This window comes from Aythya marila, assembly GCF_965140915.1.
Source record: "Aythya marila genome assembly, chromosome: Z".
NCBI lineage: Eukaryota > Metazoa > Chordata > Aves > Anseriformes > Anatidae > Aythya > Aythya marila.
The window spans coordinates 88,941,236-88,957,613 of NC_139080.1; the positions used below are offsets into that span (position 1 = coordinate 88,941,236).

The 16,378-nt window shown below is 51.2% G+C and overlaps 1 protein-coding gene across 1 annotated transcript; it reads left to right on the plus strand.

Annotated features, from left to right (window-relative positions):
• Nucleotides 1-10,662: 10,662 nt before the first annotated feature.
• LOC309890288 (adenylate cyclase type 10-like) lies at nt 10,663-15,651 on the plus strand (the record flags this gene model as incomplete). Its single annotated transcript, XM_082783958.1, has 7 exons — nt 10,663-10,851; nt 13,001-13,039; nt 13,406-13,549; nt 13,660-13,865; nt 14,328-14,421; nt 14,737-14,825; nt 15,394-15,651. The coding sequence occupies exons 1-7, from the start codon at nt 10,833-10,835 to the stop codon at nt 15,649-15,651; spliced, it is 849 nt and encodes a 282-aa protein (XP_082640084.1). The 5' UTR covers nt 10,663-10,832.
• Nucleotides 15,652-16,378: the final 727 nt, after the last annotated feature.

Below are 16,378 nucleotides of genomic sequence, written 5' to 3' on the forward strand. Positions count from 1 at the left end.
TTCTGCGGCCCTTGTTACATTGTCACAGCAACACACAGGCAGGAAAACATTGCTACATACAGTAACAAAAGACTGAGTCATAAGAAGAACCTAGGATAAAAAATGAAACCGCACACTATCTTAGTTCAGCACTACATTCTATATGCATGCTTTCAGCCTGAAATCATCAATAAGAGACGATAACCTCTAAGACTGAAAACAAGACAAATTCTACTTAGTTCTCTGAATGCAAGGCTGATGCAGCAAGTCATCAGCTGGAAGGAACCCAAGCAGAGGATTCAAGATGTTCCATTCCAACATTGAAACTTACCTTTCCAAAGCCGCTTGTCAAGCAGAGCATAGTTTCCCATTTGTTGAACAGGCAGGCCTAGCCAAATTTCAACCCTAAACTTCCAGGGAATCTCTACTGCTCCCAGCGTACATATTACTTCCGTACTCACCTGCAGGTCTTACCTGTGAAAAAAAAGTTCCAACTTTCTTCCCTTCTACAATATCTGTGATGACATGACCCGAGATTTTCGGGTGGACTCCATTTGCAATCACTACAGAGGTGCCTCCTCGCAGGGCCCACAAAGCTGCTGTCACCTACAGTGAAGGAGAGAGCCAGTTCCCAAAAATGCACTTGTTAGTTGAATCCCCATCCTCAACAAGAATTCTTATGTTGGAAGAAGCCCTTAAGACCATCAAGTCCAAGCATCAACCTAATGCTACCACTAAATCATATCCCTAAGTGCTATGTCCACACGTCTCTTGAATACTTCTAAGGATGGGGACTCTACCACTTCCCCGGGCAGCCTGTTCTAATGCCTAACCACCCCTTCCATGAAGAAATGCTTATTTAGTACCCAGATATCTAGTGCTGCTCAATAGAGTTGTTCCTCCCTAGGGGTAGGGCTTGGCATTTCCCTCTCCTGAACTTCAAAAGGTTCCTGCCTGCCCCTATCTGCAGCCTGTCAAGGTTCCTCTGAATGCACCGCCCCCACCCCGCACAAGGGCCATTTCCACAGAAGCCACCAACCACCCGCCGCCTCGCCCCCTCCCTATCCAGCCCACCGTGGCGCGCCACCGACCACCAACCTCGTTGCGCCACCCCTCCTCGGCGTCCCGGCCTGCCCCGACAGCTTCTGCCCATGGCGCCGGCAAGCCCTGCATGCTGCTTCTGCCCTGGCTTCCTCCAAGCCAATCACACAGTGCTTCCGCCCTGATTGAAGACAGGCCCTGACATCACTTCCGCCCCAGGTTCCCAGCCAAGCACGGCGTGTCCCCACAGACACAGCAGAGCAAACACACAAACTAACATTGACATCCTACCCGTAAACATGCCGTAACAGTGACTCACCTGAGAAAGAACTGCATGCAATAAAGGCACCTAGTACTACATTAGTTTATTCTAACAGATCCTACTAGCTGTCACCTCAAAAAGACGTGCGTACCGCTCTCTACTTGGAAACGCATCAGTCCGTCCGTAGACTCTGACCCACCTAAAGAGCCCTGCAACTGACTGAAGGAAAAACAAAGCACTTACCCCAAAGAGCAGCCCAGGCAGAAGGAGCTCTCTGATGGCATACCTGGGGCTCATATACCGTTTGGCCGCGCCCAGCACCCAAGCCCAATCACCTGGGAAAGGGAAGGGGCAAAGCACAAGAAAGTAGAAGGAGAGCAGAAGGAGCAGCAGCTGTTGTGCTGTGGGCCTTTTTTTTTTTTTTTTAAGTCTGATGGCACAATTTTGTGCAGCGCTGCCTGGGCACACATTTCAGATAGAGCTAATGAGCAGCTGAGGTAAAGGAGCTGGGAAGAGAGAGGTGTTGCAGCAGGTATGCTGTGGCTGTGAGGTGCCTCAGGGTGTGCTTTTTCTCTTGTTTCTACAGGTGCTTCTTTAGGCAGCTTGGAGTCTATGGATTTCTAGATTTTAAGTGCTTGGAATTCACTTAATAGAGGGATATTTAGCAGAGGTTGCTGGATCACTGGTTTTAGGGATGGTGGGATACACTTCTGGTTTTGAGTTATATTTTAATCACTTGTGTAACTCTCCAGAGAACTAAAAACAGCTTGATTACATGCTCCAAGAGGCTTGTCCACGTAGGCACAGTATTACTAAGAGACTGAGCAGGGTCGTATCAGAGTTACCTTTTTTCATCTGTAAAGGGTCTGTGATTACCCCTGCCGGGCTGCTGTGTGTGCGTGGCTTTTTGGCATCTGTGGAGCTCAGTCGCTTTTGTGTGTGTATGTTCTTACTTTTTGTGGGTTTTTGTTTGTTTGTTTGTTTGTTTGTTGTTGTTGTTTTTGAGAGGCAAATAGTGCGTGTGCTGAGCGTGGTTGGCAGGAGGAGGTGGGGAGCTGTCTGGCAGGGAAGCTGTTCAGGACTGGTAGGTTTGGTTTCTAGGAGCATGCGGCATCCTTCCTGTGTGATGCGACTGATTCTTGGGCAGGAATGTTCCAGCTCGTGTGTCTTAAATAACGTAGCTTGTGTAGTGTGTGTTGTGTGGCCTGGGCAGAGTTTGCTTTGGCGCTGTGAGCCAAGAATCTCAGTTAAAGCTGGTGAGCAGCTGGAGTAACAGAGCTGGGAAGAGAGAGTATTGCAGCAGGTACACTCTGGCTGTGAGGTGCCTCAGGGTGTGCTTCTCTCTTGTCTCTGCAGGTGCTTCGTGCAGTCTTGGACAGGGAAGGGAAATCCCCATGTCACGGAGCAGTGAGGGAAGGTGAGAGTGTTTTCAGCCTGGTCATCCCTTATCCAAAGCGAACGGAAGACACTCAGGTGTTTCCCTCAGGGTCTGAGGTGAGGCTGTTTGGGATAGAGGAGCAGTGTGGCAGGTGGTTGTTTGCAAGCACAGTGGTCATTTTGTCCTTTTGTGTTCCCAGGTGGCATGGGTGATGCTGTCTACTCCTTCTGAGCTTGGACTTAATTTCCAGGTACAGAGGCAAGTGGACTGCTGTTTTGAAAGGATACAATTAAAGATGGAGTCGCTTGTGTTGATGAGGGATGAGTGCTAACGCTGGCAGCTGAAAGTTTATCTTCTGGCTGTGTTTTCCTTTGTTCAGGCTGAAACTCAGTGTGCAGTCCAGGACGTCATGACCTGAGCTGCCTCTGGAGTGACTCTGGTGAGTGATGAACAGAGGTAGCAGTTGTTTTTGGGGTGCGGTTGTCACTGCAGTTATTTTCCTACATCCAATAGAGTAAAATTCCAGTTTGCCTTTTAGAGGTGCTTTAAGTGGCTTAAGAGAACAGGTGGAAGCATCTGCCACGTGGGGCAGGTAAGAGGCTGAGGTTAAGGAGGGGATGAGAGTAACTGTCCAAAGGCTGCTGTGGGTTTTGCTGCTGTGGTTGCTTTCTCCTCTGTTTATCAGGTGCCACAGGCAAGGTGATAGCCCTTAGAACAGGAGCAAAGCAGGTCTCTGGAATGCTGCATTGTTCCTGAGAAAGGTGTTGTAGAGGAAAAAGGTTGTCTTGCGTGGCGGTTCCTGATGGCGGTCTTCTTCCGTAGGGGAAGAGGTGCCTGAAGCCCCATGCTGTGTAGCCTGAGCACACCTCATTGAGGATGAAGCCTGCTTTCCAGCAGTTCCCAAAACTGTGTTGAGGCTGAAATGCTGTGTCTGTGTTTGGGTTGGGTTTCAAGTTTTCATGCTGTGTTAGGGATGGGTTTCAAGTCAGTGCAGCGGAGGGCCAGGACCCAGTGTCCTGTAGCGTGTTTTGACCCGTCAGAATGGCCTTTTGGCTCTCAGATAGCCTACTCAAGTATGTGATTTTTCCTGCAAGTGATAAAGTGATATTATTACATTGAATTGTTTTTCTTTGGCATGTTGTGCTTTTTTTTTTCTTTTTTTTTTTTAATGCTCCTGGATTTTTCTTTCTATGTAAAGAAAGGTTTGAGCTAATTTCAGTTGAAAAAAATCCAGTTACTTGCTTGGTCATATTGTCCTTTCAAGATTAAAAGCTGCAGCCTAAGCATGCGGAACGTTGCTTCTAGAAACAGCCCGATTCTCTTGTCTGCACTCTGCTTGCTGTTGAGCTAAATCAGATTAAAAACAAACAAACGAACAAAAACACGCCAGCTGCTGCTTCTCCTTCTGCTCTCTTTCTACTTTCTTGTGCTTTGCCCCTTCCCTTTCCCAGGTGATTGGGCTTGGGTGCTGGGCGCGGCCAAACGGTATATGAGCCCCAGGTATGCCATCAGAGAGCTCCTTCTGCCTGGGCTGCTCTTTGGGGTAAGTGCTTTGTTTTTCCTTCAGTCAGTTGCAGGGCTCTTTAGGTGGGTCAGAGTCTACGGACGGACTGATGCGTTTCCAAGTAGAGAGCGGTACGCACGTCTTTTTGAGGTGACAGCTAGTAGGATCTGTTAGAATAAACTAATGTAGTACTAGGTGCCTTTATTGCATGCAGTTCTTTCTCAGGTGAGTCACTGTTACGGCATGTTTACGGGTAGGATGTCAATGTTAGTTTGTGTGTTTGCTCTGCTGTGTCTGTGGGGACACGCTGTGCTTGGCTGGGAACCTGGGGCGGAAGTGATGTCAGGGCCTGTCTTCAATCAGGGCGGAAGCACTGTGTGATTGGCTTGGAGGAAGCCAGGGCAGAAGCAGCATGCAGGGCTTGCCGGCGCCATGGGCAGAAGCTGTCGGGGCAGGCCGGGACGCCGAGGAGGGGTGGCGCAACGAGGTTGGTGGTCGGTGGCGCGCCACGGTGGGCTGGATAGGGAGGGGGCGAGGCGGCGGGTGGTTGGTGGCTTCTGTGGAAATGGCCCTTGTGCGGGGTGGGGGCGGTGCATTCAGAGGAACCTTGACAGGCTGCAGATAGGGGCAGGCAGGAACCTTTTGAAGTTCAGGAGAGGGAAATGCCAAGCCCTACCCCTAGGGAGGAACAACTCTATTGAGCAGCACTAGATATCTGGGTACTAAATAAGCATTTCTTCATGGAAGGGGTGGTTAGGCATTAGAACAGGCTGCCCGGGGAAGTGGTAGAGTCCCCATCCTTAGAAGTATTCAAGAGACGTGTGGACATAGCACTTAGGGATATGATTTAGTGGTAGCATTAGGTTGATGCTTGGACTTGATGGTCTTAAGGGCTTCTTCCAACATAAGAATTCTTGTTGAGGATGGGGATTCAACTAACAAGTGCATTTTTGGGAACTGGCTCTCTCCTTCACTGTAGGTGACAGCAGCTTTGTGGGCCCTGCGAGGAGGCACCTCTGTAGTGATTGCAAATGGAGTCCACCCGAAAATCTCGGGTCATGTCATCACAGATATTGTAGAAGGGAAGAAAGTTGGAACTTTTTTTTCACAGGTAAGACCTGCAGGTGAGTACGGAAGTAATATGTACGCTGGGAGCAGTAGAGATTCCCTGGAAGTTTAGGGTTGAAATTTGGCTAGGCCTGCCTGTTCAACAAATGGGAAACTATGCTCTGCTTGACAAGCGGCTTTGGAAAGGTAAGTTTCAATGTTGGAATGGAACATCTTGAATCCTCTGCTTGGGTTCCTTCCAGCTGATGACTTGCTGCATCAGCCTTGCATTCAGAGAACTAAGTAGAATTTGTCTTGTTTTCAGTCTTAGAGGTTATCGTCTCTTATTGATGATTTCAGGCTGAAAGCATGCATATAGAATGTAGTGCTGAACTAAGATAGTGTGCGGTTTCATTTTTTATCCTAGGTTCTTCTTATGACTCAGTCTTTTGTTACTGTATGTAGCAATGTTTTCCTGCCTGTGTGTTGCTGTGACAATGTAACAAGGGCCGCAGAAAGTCAGACCAAAGATCTGTGATCTTAGCAGAATAGAACAAGTATAGAGTGATACTCGTGACTTGCACTGTAGTAGGTGCCTTTATTGCATGCAGTTCTTTCTCAGGTGAGTCATTGTTATGGCATGTTCATGGATAGGACAATAATGTTAGTTTGTGTGTTTGCTTAGTGGTTCTGGGTCCCTCAGGATTTTTGCAGGATTACGGGGCTTACTGTGAGTCTTTGCCTGTATGTCAAATACTATCAAAGTTACAACCTTGGTGGCAAAGTGAGGGAGCAGGGTTTAGGAGAAAGGTATTGTCGAAGCTCCCTGTGTAAGCATGTATCTGAAACCAGCAGCAGTAGGCATGTAAGGTGTAATCTTGTTCAGGGTTAGGGACAGTTTGTTATATTTCTGCAGCTTTTGCCTGTGGTTTTGCTGGCTGTTGAGTCTTTAGACCTTGCATCCTTCTAGATTTTAAGAGCTTGGAATTCACTTAGAAGAGGGATGCTTAGGAGGGGTTGCTGGCTAACTTGTTTTTGGGAAATCATGGGGTACGGTTCCTTTTTTTGGCGTTACATTTCAATCTTTAGATATATCAAGCCATTTGTGTCACTGTCCAGAGGATTCACAAAGAGCTTCAGCACGCATTGCAAGGGGCTCGACTGCATAAGCGCAGTAGTACGAAGAGACTGAGCAGGGTCACCTTTTTCATCTGTAAAGGATAAGTCTGTAATTACCCCTGCTGGGACTGCTGTGCATTCATGGCTTTTTGGCATTTGTGGACTCAAGGGTGTGTTTTTTTTTTCTGGCTCTGGTCTCTGTGTTTGAGTCCTCTGCAAGAAGCTGTACTGTTTGCGTGTCCATCGTGGGCATGACCTTCTCTCTTTGTTTCTTGTAGCCCAGGGCATGGGCACGGAAACTTGAACGAAGCACGAGGGTGAGTGGACAGCAGTGTGGGCCCTGAGTTGGTCAGTGGACTGTGTTAGTCTGCTTTGCCTGTTGGGCAAACTACCTTGCGACAGCAGAGTACGTCTCCTGCCACGTTTCTGAGGCGCGCCAGACGTCAGCAGTTCTAGTTCCTGAAATGCTGGAGATGCATCTCTTTGGGGTGTTAGGTGGGCGAAGCGGTGATGCTGGGCTGGGGAACACGGGTCTGGGGCTTCTTGGCTCTTGCGGTAGGGGATGAAAGAAGAGGAGTGGGTATAGACCGTTTTATGGATTGTCACGTTTGTCTGTTCTTTCTCCTTGATCTAAGCCCCGTGGGCTTGGCTTGGCACAGTGAATGGAAGCGCTGGGTGTGGGTTGGGAAGGTGAGTGGAGAAAAGTTGGAAAACAGGCATTGTTTTTGGTTTGGTAGTCTATTGGTCCACCTCTGGGTGACTCCTCTTTTCCAGGGATGAAGAAGGTACTGGGAACATCCTAGCTGGTCTCTGTGGTCCACACTGAGGATGGATTCTGAGCCCTGAGAATTAAGTTCAGGGGCAAATCTTGTGTGTTGGCAGGGGGAGGCAGGGAGTTGTCTAGGGGGTGTCTATCTGATTTCAGTAGCAGAGCAGGTCAGTTGACTACTGTTTTGTTTCTGAGGAGGGTGCTTCCCTGGAAGAAGTTTGGCTGGCGTGCTGGTGCCTGATGGCACTTTATTTCTGCAGGTGAAGAGGAGCCTTAGGCTTGAAGCAGTGTCCTGGCTAGCCTTTGTGTTCCTTGATGAGGATGGAACCTGCCTCCCAGCATTCCCAAGCTAAGCTGGGGGGGCAAGTGCTATGTTTGAGTTGGGGTTGTGAATGGACCCATAGGGCAAGGGTCTGTGCTTGTAAGTCATTGCAGCGGATGGGGCCTTTCAGGATTGATCAGGTCAGGCAGAGATGATGTGTGGGGAGTTCTGTCACGTACAGCGTGAACACGTGCCAGGCAGGGCAGTCTCAGCTTGTTGTCTGTGCTGTGCTGTTGCTCTTGGTGCTCGGCAGGCCCTGGGGAAGCCATCCTGAGGGTATTGAACACTTGACCTCATCGGAATAACGCTGATGTTCAACTGGGAGCTGAGCACCTCTTGTCTTGCAGTAGGAGCTTAAAGGGATCACTTCTTCCGTGCGTGTAACTTTTATTTTGTATCGAATGTTTCCTGATATGATCATTATGTGTTACGCGCTCCTCAGGTTTTGATATCCTCATCGCCTTCTTCCACTGGACAGATTAGATGGGCAACTTGGTAGCCACACTAAAGGTCCTAAATGCTTGTTTCGTCATCAATTCTGTGATTCTGTGATCACAGGGCTGATCCAAGCACTTCTTGTCTTGCAGTCACAGCTTAAAGAGCAGATGCGTTTTGGGTCTTGTGCATATTTGGTTTCAGATTGTGTCTGTTTCCATCGTCACTGTTGTGGAAGTCATCTGGGCTTCACCAGGAGCTCAGGCTGGGGAATTCATTTCTGAAGCGTTATTCTTAAGGGGTTTGCACTGCCCATCCTTCCGGTCTCTTGTCTTAAAGGCAAGCATTCTATGCGTCCATCATCCCAGTTCTGGCGGTCACTTTCAGTCGCAGGTCATGGCATTTGAGTCTGTCCCTGGGGTGGCCACAGATCATCTGTTCTGACTCGCTGTCACTGTAGGGCTTCCCTCTGGGAGTTGTCATTCTGCCTGGTGTCATTCTGTTACGCTCCTAGATTTTTCTTTCTATGTAAAGAAAGGTTTGAGCTAATTCCAGCTGAAAAGAGTTTTTTGTTTGTTTGTTTTTATCTGAATAGAGTAAAACGATCTATTGATGCTTCCTTAGCTGGGCGTAGTGCCCAAGAATGGGGAGAGAATGAATGGCCTCCTGAAAGAATCATACAGCATTATGGACCAGCTACCTGGAACCTGAATGAGGTAGTATGGGGGCCCGAGAACCTATTTGTAATTTGAATTGAATAATTATGTTGCAAGCTGTCCTTGGAATTGTAACTATATATAGTTACAATATATATAATCATAAACCATAAAATAGCTGAACTGGGAGCTGCAGGGTTGATGTGGGAATGTTGAGGTGAAACTCTGTGGTTTGTAGCACGCAGGAGGTCAAACAAATGTATCGAATGATCTTTGCTGGTCTAAAAGCACACCAATCCCAGCCATGTAAATCCCAGCTGAAGGTATAATAACATGGTAGAGTAGCATGGCTCTGCTCTGAGATGAGACATAATTTGTGGAAGCAGAGCAGAAAAGATGCTTGTGAGTAGATGAATTACTGATCGTTTTGACTCTAGGAATGGATGACTTCAAGGAGGGAGCTCCTTCAGATATCAAGACATTGCTCTCCGAAGTAAGACAAAGGTTTTGTCTGAGAAAAAGGGAACAAAAAGTTAACCATTCATGTGTTTGGGTTTCTGTGTGGTTTGTTGTTTTTTTTTTTTTTTTTTTTTTTTTTATGCACATTTAAAATGAAGTGACTGTTTTTGTGCTGGTTACATGCGGTGTCTTTTATATCCATCTAAATTACGTTTACTCTGGGAAAATGTTAGGCAATAATGGAATAATGAAAGTTAAACTTGATTTTGTTGTTACACCAGACTGAAGCATGATTTGAATCAAGTAATTGGAATTACAGTAGGCTAAAATTGCTGAAAAACGAGTTTGGAAAGTTGAAATGCATTTATTTGCTATTAAACCTTACTGAAAACATTTGGTTGTTTTCAGTTAAGAACTACTGGATTCATAAATGTAATACACAAATGAGAACATTTATGAAGTTTAATATTTAAACCATACCATTTTCAAAATACAGAATTGTTAATTTTATTGAACAAGTTTTCCAGTTTTCAAGCAGTGACCTTGCAAACAGTTCAGGTAATCGGTGACCCTTAAAAGCACAAGCCAGTGTTTTCAAAACAAAACAAATCTCCTACTTAAATATCTCTTTTCTAGTGATCTTCTAAGAGGTTAATTACTAACCACCGTTTGCTGCTTATGTTACCATCCTCATCCTCCATCCTTCACTCCTTATCTCTTCTTCTCTTAAACTTCACGTTGCCACTGTTGTTTTCAACCTTTCCTCTTGGATGGATGGAGCAACATGAAACAACTTTTCTAGCCAGAATAGAATAATTTCTGAATTTTATTTATGTGTTAGCATTCTTCATTCTGGTTGTGTCAGTGGTCCGCTGACTTAACTGACCAGCAGCCTGCATTCCCTGCCACCAGCCCCTAACCACCCCCCCAAGAACAGAAGAACTGAGCAACCATTCTGGAAGGTTCTGGTGGTGAATGTTGTCATGAATATATGAATGTTCTTTACCCTCTTCCAGTCTTAATCCTATTTGTACTTTTTTCTTTTTTTTTTAATAACCTCATTGGAAGAAGTAGCTCTATACATTTGTACGGGGTCACAGCGGCTGCTGCTCAGCAGGCATTGATCTATGGAGGATGGCACTGTTAGCCCACCGTGTTGCTGGAGGGCAGCCACTAAGCGATGACCTATGAACCAGGTCATCACCTACCAACCAGGTGATTGTGATGACCCATGGTGGCAGAGACCAAACTGTCCTTCAAGAAGGCCCCAGGCTCACTGCATCATCCGGTGCTGAGGGGTCTTCATCTCCTCCCTCCCAGCTGGGCATGGTTGTCTTCTGCTGAGGTACCCCGGTACCACAGGGCACTGACCATAGCATCTGCCTGGGAGGGGAAGTACCCGTACTCTGAGATGGAGAACGGGAGCGTGCTCCTCCCCGATCTTCTTTCTGAGGACTTCACCTGGGACAGCCAGATCCCCAGGCTTATCGTGGGAGTGCTGTTCTTAGCGGATTTTTCAGGTGGGTTGGGCACGGTAGAGCCTCCCCGGAAACGAGCCATTGGGACACACCAGGCCCTCGGGGGCCCTGGCCCGTAGATGGCACAGCTATCTTGTCGCTCTTGAGGACTCCTGCTGTGATGGCTAAAGAGAGCACGGATTGGCTTCTCTTGCGATGCAGCGACTGACAGGCGCTTAGGCTTGGCAGCATGGGACTGGCTGCCAGGCCCTGTGGCCCACGTAGACATGTCCTGATTTCTGCCTGTTCTTCCTGCAGGTTTCACTTCTTTGTCAGAGAAGTGTGTCCAGCAGAGCGGCACAGACAGAGGTGCTGACGAGCTGGCACAAACACTCAATGACTACATGAGCGACGTTTTGGAGGGTAAGAGCCATGCTGCCAGGCTGTTGTATATGGGGCCCTGAGGTTGCTTGCGGAGGGCAGAGGCAGCCTTGCTGCACCAGCTGCTCCTGCCTCCTTGGAAGGGCTGTGGAGCTCACTGTGGCCTGGGGGGACAGTGGGAGCCGTGGGGCTCCCGTGGCAAGAGAGGAGCGCAGCAGGTCTCTTCTGCTGCCCACTGGGATGAGGGAGGCCCCAGTGGACTGCAGGCTGGCAGACGTGCCTCCAGGCAACAGGAAGGGCTGGAAGGACTTTGCAGGGAATTACAGGCCCGTCAGCCTGATGTCAGTATCAGGGCAGGTTACGGAGCAGGTGATCCTGAGTGCTGTGACATGGCACATGCCTCCAATGGAGGGATCAGAAGCAGCTGGCGCGGGATTTTGAAGGCTAGGTGCCTCCTGACTACCCTGATCTCCTACGACAAGGTGACCCACTTGGTAGAGGAGGGAGAGGCTCTGGTCATTGTCTGCCTGGCTATTTATAAAGCGTTTGACACTGCTGCCCACAGTATTCTCCCAGAGAGACTGGCTGCTCAGGGCTTGGGCAGACATACTGTTTGCTGGGTAAAGAAGTGGCTGGACGGCTGGGCTTAAGGAGTCCTAGCAAGCGGAGTTCAATCCAGGTTCAATCCAGTTGGTGTCTGGACACCAGTGGCCTTCTCCAGGGCACTCTACCAGGGCCTTTTTTGTTTAACATTTTCATCAGTGACCAGGAGGGAGGAGGGGATTGAATGCACCCTCCATCAGTAAGTTTGCAGACAATTCCAAGTTAGGCGGGACGGTTGACTGGCTTGAGGGTGGGAAGGCTTTGCTGAGGTAGGCTGGGCCAAGTCCAGTCACATGCCACTGAACCAGGCTAAGTGGTGGGTCCTGCGCTTGGCACACAGCAACCTAATGCAGCCACATAGGCCTGGGGGAAGAGTGGCTGGAAATGTGCCCAGTAGAAAAGGATGTGGGGTTGCTGCTTGGCGGCCAGCTGAACATGTGCAAGCAGCGTGCCCAGGTCTCTAGAAAGGCCGATGGCATTCTGGCCTGCATGAGAACTAGTGTGGCCAGCAGGGCTAGGGAAGTGATAGCTCTTGGACACGGCAGTGGTGAGCCCACACCTCGAATATTGCATTCAGTTCGGGGCCCCTGACCACGAGAAGGATGTCTGAGTTGCTTGCGTGTGTACAGAGAAGATCATCAAAGCTGCTGAAGGGTTTAGAAAACAAGAGTTACGAGGAGCAGCTGAGGGCATTGTGGTTGTTTAGTCTGGAGAAGAGGAGGCTGAGGGGAGACCTCATTGCGCTTCCCACCTCCCTGCAAGGAGGCTGCAGCGCAGAGGCAGTCGGTCTCTTTTCTCAGGTGACAAGAGAGAGGCCATGAGGAAAGGCTCTCGATTTGGGGCAGGCTGTGCTTGGGTTGGGTACTGGGAAGAATTTCTTCAAGGAGGTTGTGGTTGAGCACTGGAGCAGCCTGCCCAGTTAAGCGATGGAGTCCCAGTCCCTGCAGCTATTTAAGAGATGTGTGGACGTGGCACTAAGGTAGATGGTTTAGTGATGGGGACTCAGTAGGCTAGGTGGATGGTCAGACTTGATGATCTCGAAGGCCTTTTCCAGCCTAGATCATTCTCTGATCGTATGAGCAAGGGGACACCTGCTTTCTCAGCATCTGTCTCTGTGCTTGCAGAGAGACCGTTGCAGTTCCACGATGGAACACGGCTTTGGTGCCATTAGGACCGCAGGCAGGCTGGGGGCATCCAGTGAGTGCCAGCGTGCCAGTGACCTAGGGAGGCTCGCACTGACATCTGTGTGTGGCCCTCCTGAGCCCCTTATCCTGGGGGACGTCTCTGACCGTGAGCATGTGGTGGCCACCACTTTGGCAGCATTTGCAAGTGTCCCCGCTCAGAGATCTTCACCAGGCGTCTGGACGTGGCCCCGGGCAGGTGGCTCTGAGTGGCTCGGCTTGAGTGGAGACGGGGTGCGGGACTGGAGCAGATACTCTCCAGAGGTGCCTTCCAGCTTGCACCGTACTGTGCTTGTGTGGCCTCCCAACTCGCTGTACAGGGGCCAGGGCTGTGGCTACAGGTGGCTTGCCCCACGGATTCCGGAAGAAGGCGCCCCATAACTCTGCCTTCCCTTCTTTCTCCACAGTTGTGCTGGATTTCGGAGGAGACATCCTGAAGTTTGGAGGTATGTCCTTAGGAGGAGGCTGCTTCCATGTCCTGCTGCTGTGCAGTGTTTCCCGCGGGAGCCGCTTGCTCTGTGCTCTGGCCTGATGGAGCAGCTCTCTGGCCACGCAGCAATCCCTCCGGTGGTGTCCCTGGGCTGCTGCAGCTGCGGAGGAGTGCTGGGCAGAGGGTCCCCCCGCCACCCACCCTCTTGCCCTGCTGCCCTGGCTGGTGCTGTGGCTGGTCTGGCAGAGGGGAGGGGTCCCTGTGGCCAGGGTGCTGTCCTTCAGGAGGATGCCCTCCCACAAGCCCGTCCTCCTCTGCACGCCGGCTGGCCACTTGCTGCTGTCCCTCAGGAGAGCCTTCCCCTTCCCCTCACTTTCCCCAGGGGATGCTGTGCTGGTGCTGTGGAGAGCATCAGAAGCTCAGCTGCCTCAGACCATCAGCCTGGTGCTGCAGTGTTGCCAACAAATCCAGAAGAAGCATGGCAGTCGTGACACACACGTGGGTCAGAAGCTCCACCTGAAGATAGGTATGGGCGCTGCAGGGTCAGCTGTGCCACGTGCACAGCCCTGGCACTCTCCAGTGCTGCTGACTGCTTCTGCTCCCCGGTGTCAATGCTGCTTCTTGCTCTCTCCCCAGGGATCTCCGCAGGGCAAATGACCGTACTGGCTGCTGGAGACAGGTACCATCAGCAGTACTTCATCTGCAGCCAGGCCCTGGAGGAAGTTATGAACGCCCAAAACCTTGCGGTTAAAAGTGAAGTGATTGTCTCGCCCACCTGCTGGAAGCTGTGTGAGCAGGAAAAGATCCAGACCAGGCTTCTTGGTGGCAAACGGGTTCTGAAGGTAGGTGGACAGGTTGGCCTCTAGAGCCTCTCTGAAGACCTGCACCTGAGAGGGAAGGAGGCAGATGCCAGAAGGCTGAGGCGCTGGACGTGGAGAGAGTTGTAGCTGTAAGGGTTGGTAGAGAGCTGAAGCAGTTGCCCTTCCACCTCAGGGGTAGCTCTGGGTAGTGCTTGCTTGGTGTGACTGGCCAAGGGAAGCACAGGAAGGGTGTGGGCCCCACCAGCAATGTCCCCCGTGGGTCGCGCAGCTGTCCTGGAGAGCTGGGGCATGCTTGGGTGATGCCTGCGTGGCTCTGGTCCTTCTGAAGAGGCACTTCCGTCCCAGCTGAAAATCCAGAGAGGTGGGCTTGCTGCACCAAGAGGTTCTGCCCTTCTCTGGAAAGTGAGAGTGGAGGGGCGGGCTGTGTCTCCCGGGGCTCCTTGGGGAGGCCAGTGGCAGTACTTTTGTTCTGCGTGTCTGCAGGTTCAGAGGATGGAGCACATGTCTGGATCAGAACGCCAAGATGCTGCAGGCCAGTTTGAGCAACACGTGAAGATGCAGCGTTTGGAAAGGATAGGTGAGTCCCTGCTTCACCGTGTTCTGAGACTGGCTGGAAAAATGGGGCCTGCCTGCTTCAGAGTTCCAGGGAGGAACTCCCCCTGCCCTCTTCCACCTTTCAGTCAGCATTCGTGCCTTTGTCCCTCCTGTGCTTCAGCTGAGGCTGTCGCTGCCATCCCCTCCTTCCAGGGGATGGCTCTGGCCAAGCAGCTGCAGAGGGGAGCAGGAGGAAACGCCAAAGAATCTTTGCTCTGCTTTGCCCAGTGCCAGCCCCGTCTTTCAACCCCCTTGTAGTCCCGTCCTGCCAGTGAAGGCCTGCGTTTGCTTCCCTTAGGGCACCTAAGGCCAGCTTTTCTCGTGTCCAATGGTCCTAAAGTGGCAGCAGAGATGCAGAAGTACATACCAGCAGCTCCTCTCAGGAAGGTAAGGCCGCTGCTGCTGGAGGCTGCATTTTGGGAGGGCAGAAGAAGGTGTGCATTGCATGGGTGGAGCTCTCGTGAAAACAGACAAATGGAAGAAAAAGCACCCTGGGGCGGGAACCCAGGGGACCTGATGCCAGGCTTACTGGTGCTGCACGTGCCAGGCAACTGCCCATTTTGTGCTGCTCCTCAAAGAGGCACGGGTGGCAGGAGGTGGACTTGCCTCTGTCTTTTCCATGACTCTTGCTCTGGACGTGCTGTGGGCACGAGGCGAGGACAAGGGGGCGAGTCTGCTCAAGTCCCTGGGATGTGCCAGAGGGTCGCCCCTCGCATCCGTACTTGCCACAAGATGCAGTGTTGCTGGAACATTCCCCTCTGTCGTTTGTGCTATGACTCTGCTGTGACCTGCCTGCCGCAGGCTGGCCTGCGATTGGCACCGAGCAGGGGACTTACCCTTCCTCCAGTAGTACCTGGTATTGCCAACATGCCTGCTCTCCCTCGGTACGTGGCACGGGCCCAGAGGAACCGCCGGGAGAACAGGCTGGCAAAGCTGTCGTGCTCTTCACTTCCAGCTGGACGTGGATATGCCGCTGCACCTGTGGTCTGAGCTACGGCCAGTCACCAGCCTCTTTATCCAGCTGCAGTTTTCTGCAGAGGCCAGGTTACTGGATCTTCAGAGGGGCCTCCGTGATGCCAACAGGATGATTTCAACAATCATCAGTCCTCACAAGGGTGAAATCAACAAAAGCCTTCTGTTTGATAAGGTGAGCGTGGGGGAGCAATCCCACCCCCAGAGGGTGGCCTGTGTCTGTTTAGTGGAGAGGGACTGAGGAGCAGCTCTGCCTTGCTGGTGGGATCAGTCCTCTGTGGCTTTGTGTTGACCTGCAGCTCTACTGGTCTCCCTGGCGACTGCAATGGAACGGCATTAGCTGCTGGCCATAGGCACTGTAACCAGATGTGTTGCATCTGTCCTCTGCAGGGCTGTACATTCCTCTGTGTGTTCGGAATGTCTGGAGCAAAGCTGCATGACGAGAGCACCCGTGCCTTGGACAGCGCTCTTCAGATCTTCAGCACGTGCTCCAGATCATTGAGGAAACTTGAGTGAGTGTGTGGCGGTGTTGCAGGGCATGCGTGCTGCCTGGGACAGCGCAAGGGGGCTGACCAGCAAGAGACGTGGCCTCCTGGCTTGGCCTCCTTTGTCCCTGGCAGGATTGAGGCAGCACCCTGAGAGGCAGCAGGTGGCCCCTGGGCTTAGCTCACGGCAGCCAGGCGCAGTCCCTCCAAGCACAGCCTGCCAGGAACAGGGCTCTGGCCTAATCTCAAAGTCGCTGGCATTGTAGGTGCTCTGTGGGTAGCACCTGCTTTCCTCCACTAGTGAGAGGGGCTGTGGCCTGCTGCAGGTCACAGCCATCGGGCCTCAGGGGAAGGGTCCAAGCCGTCTTGCGTGCACCCTCCCCACGTCCCTTGTGTGTGGTGCCCCAAGCTCTCCAAGTCCCCGAGGCACACACCGGCTGTGGGACAGCAGGTGTCCCTGGTTGGTGCCAAGGGGAGACGTGG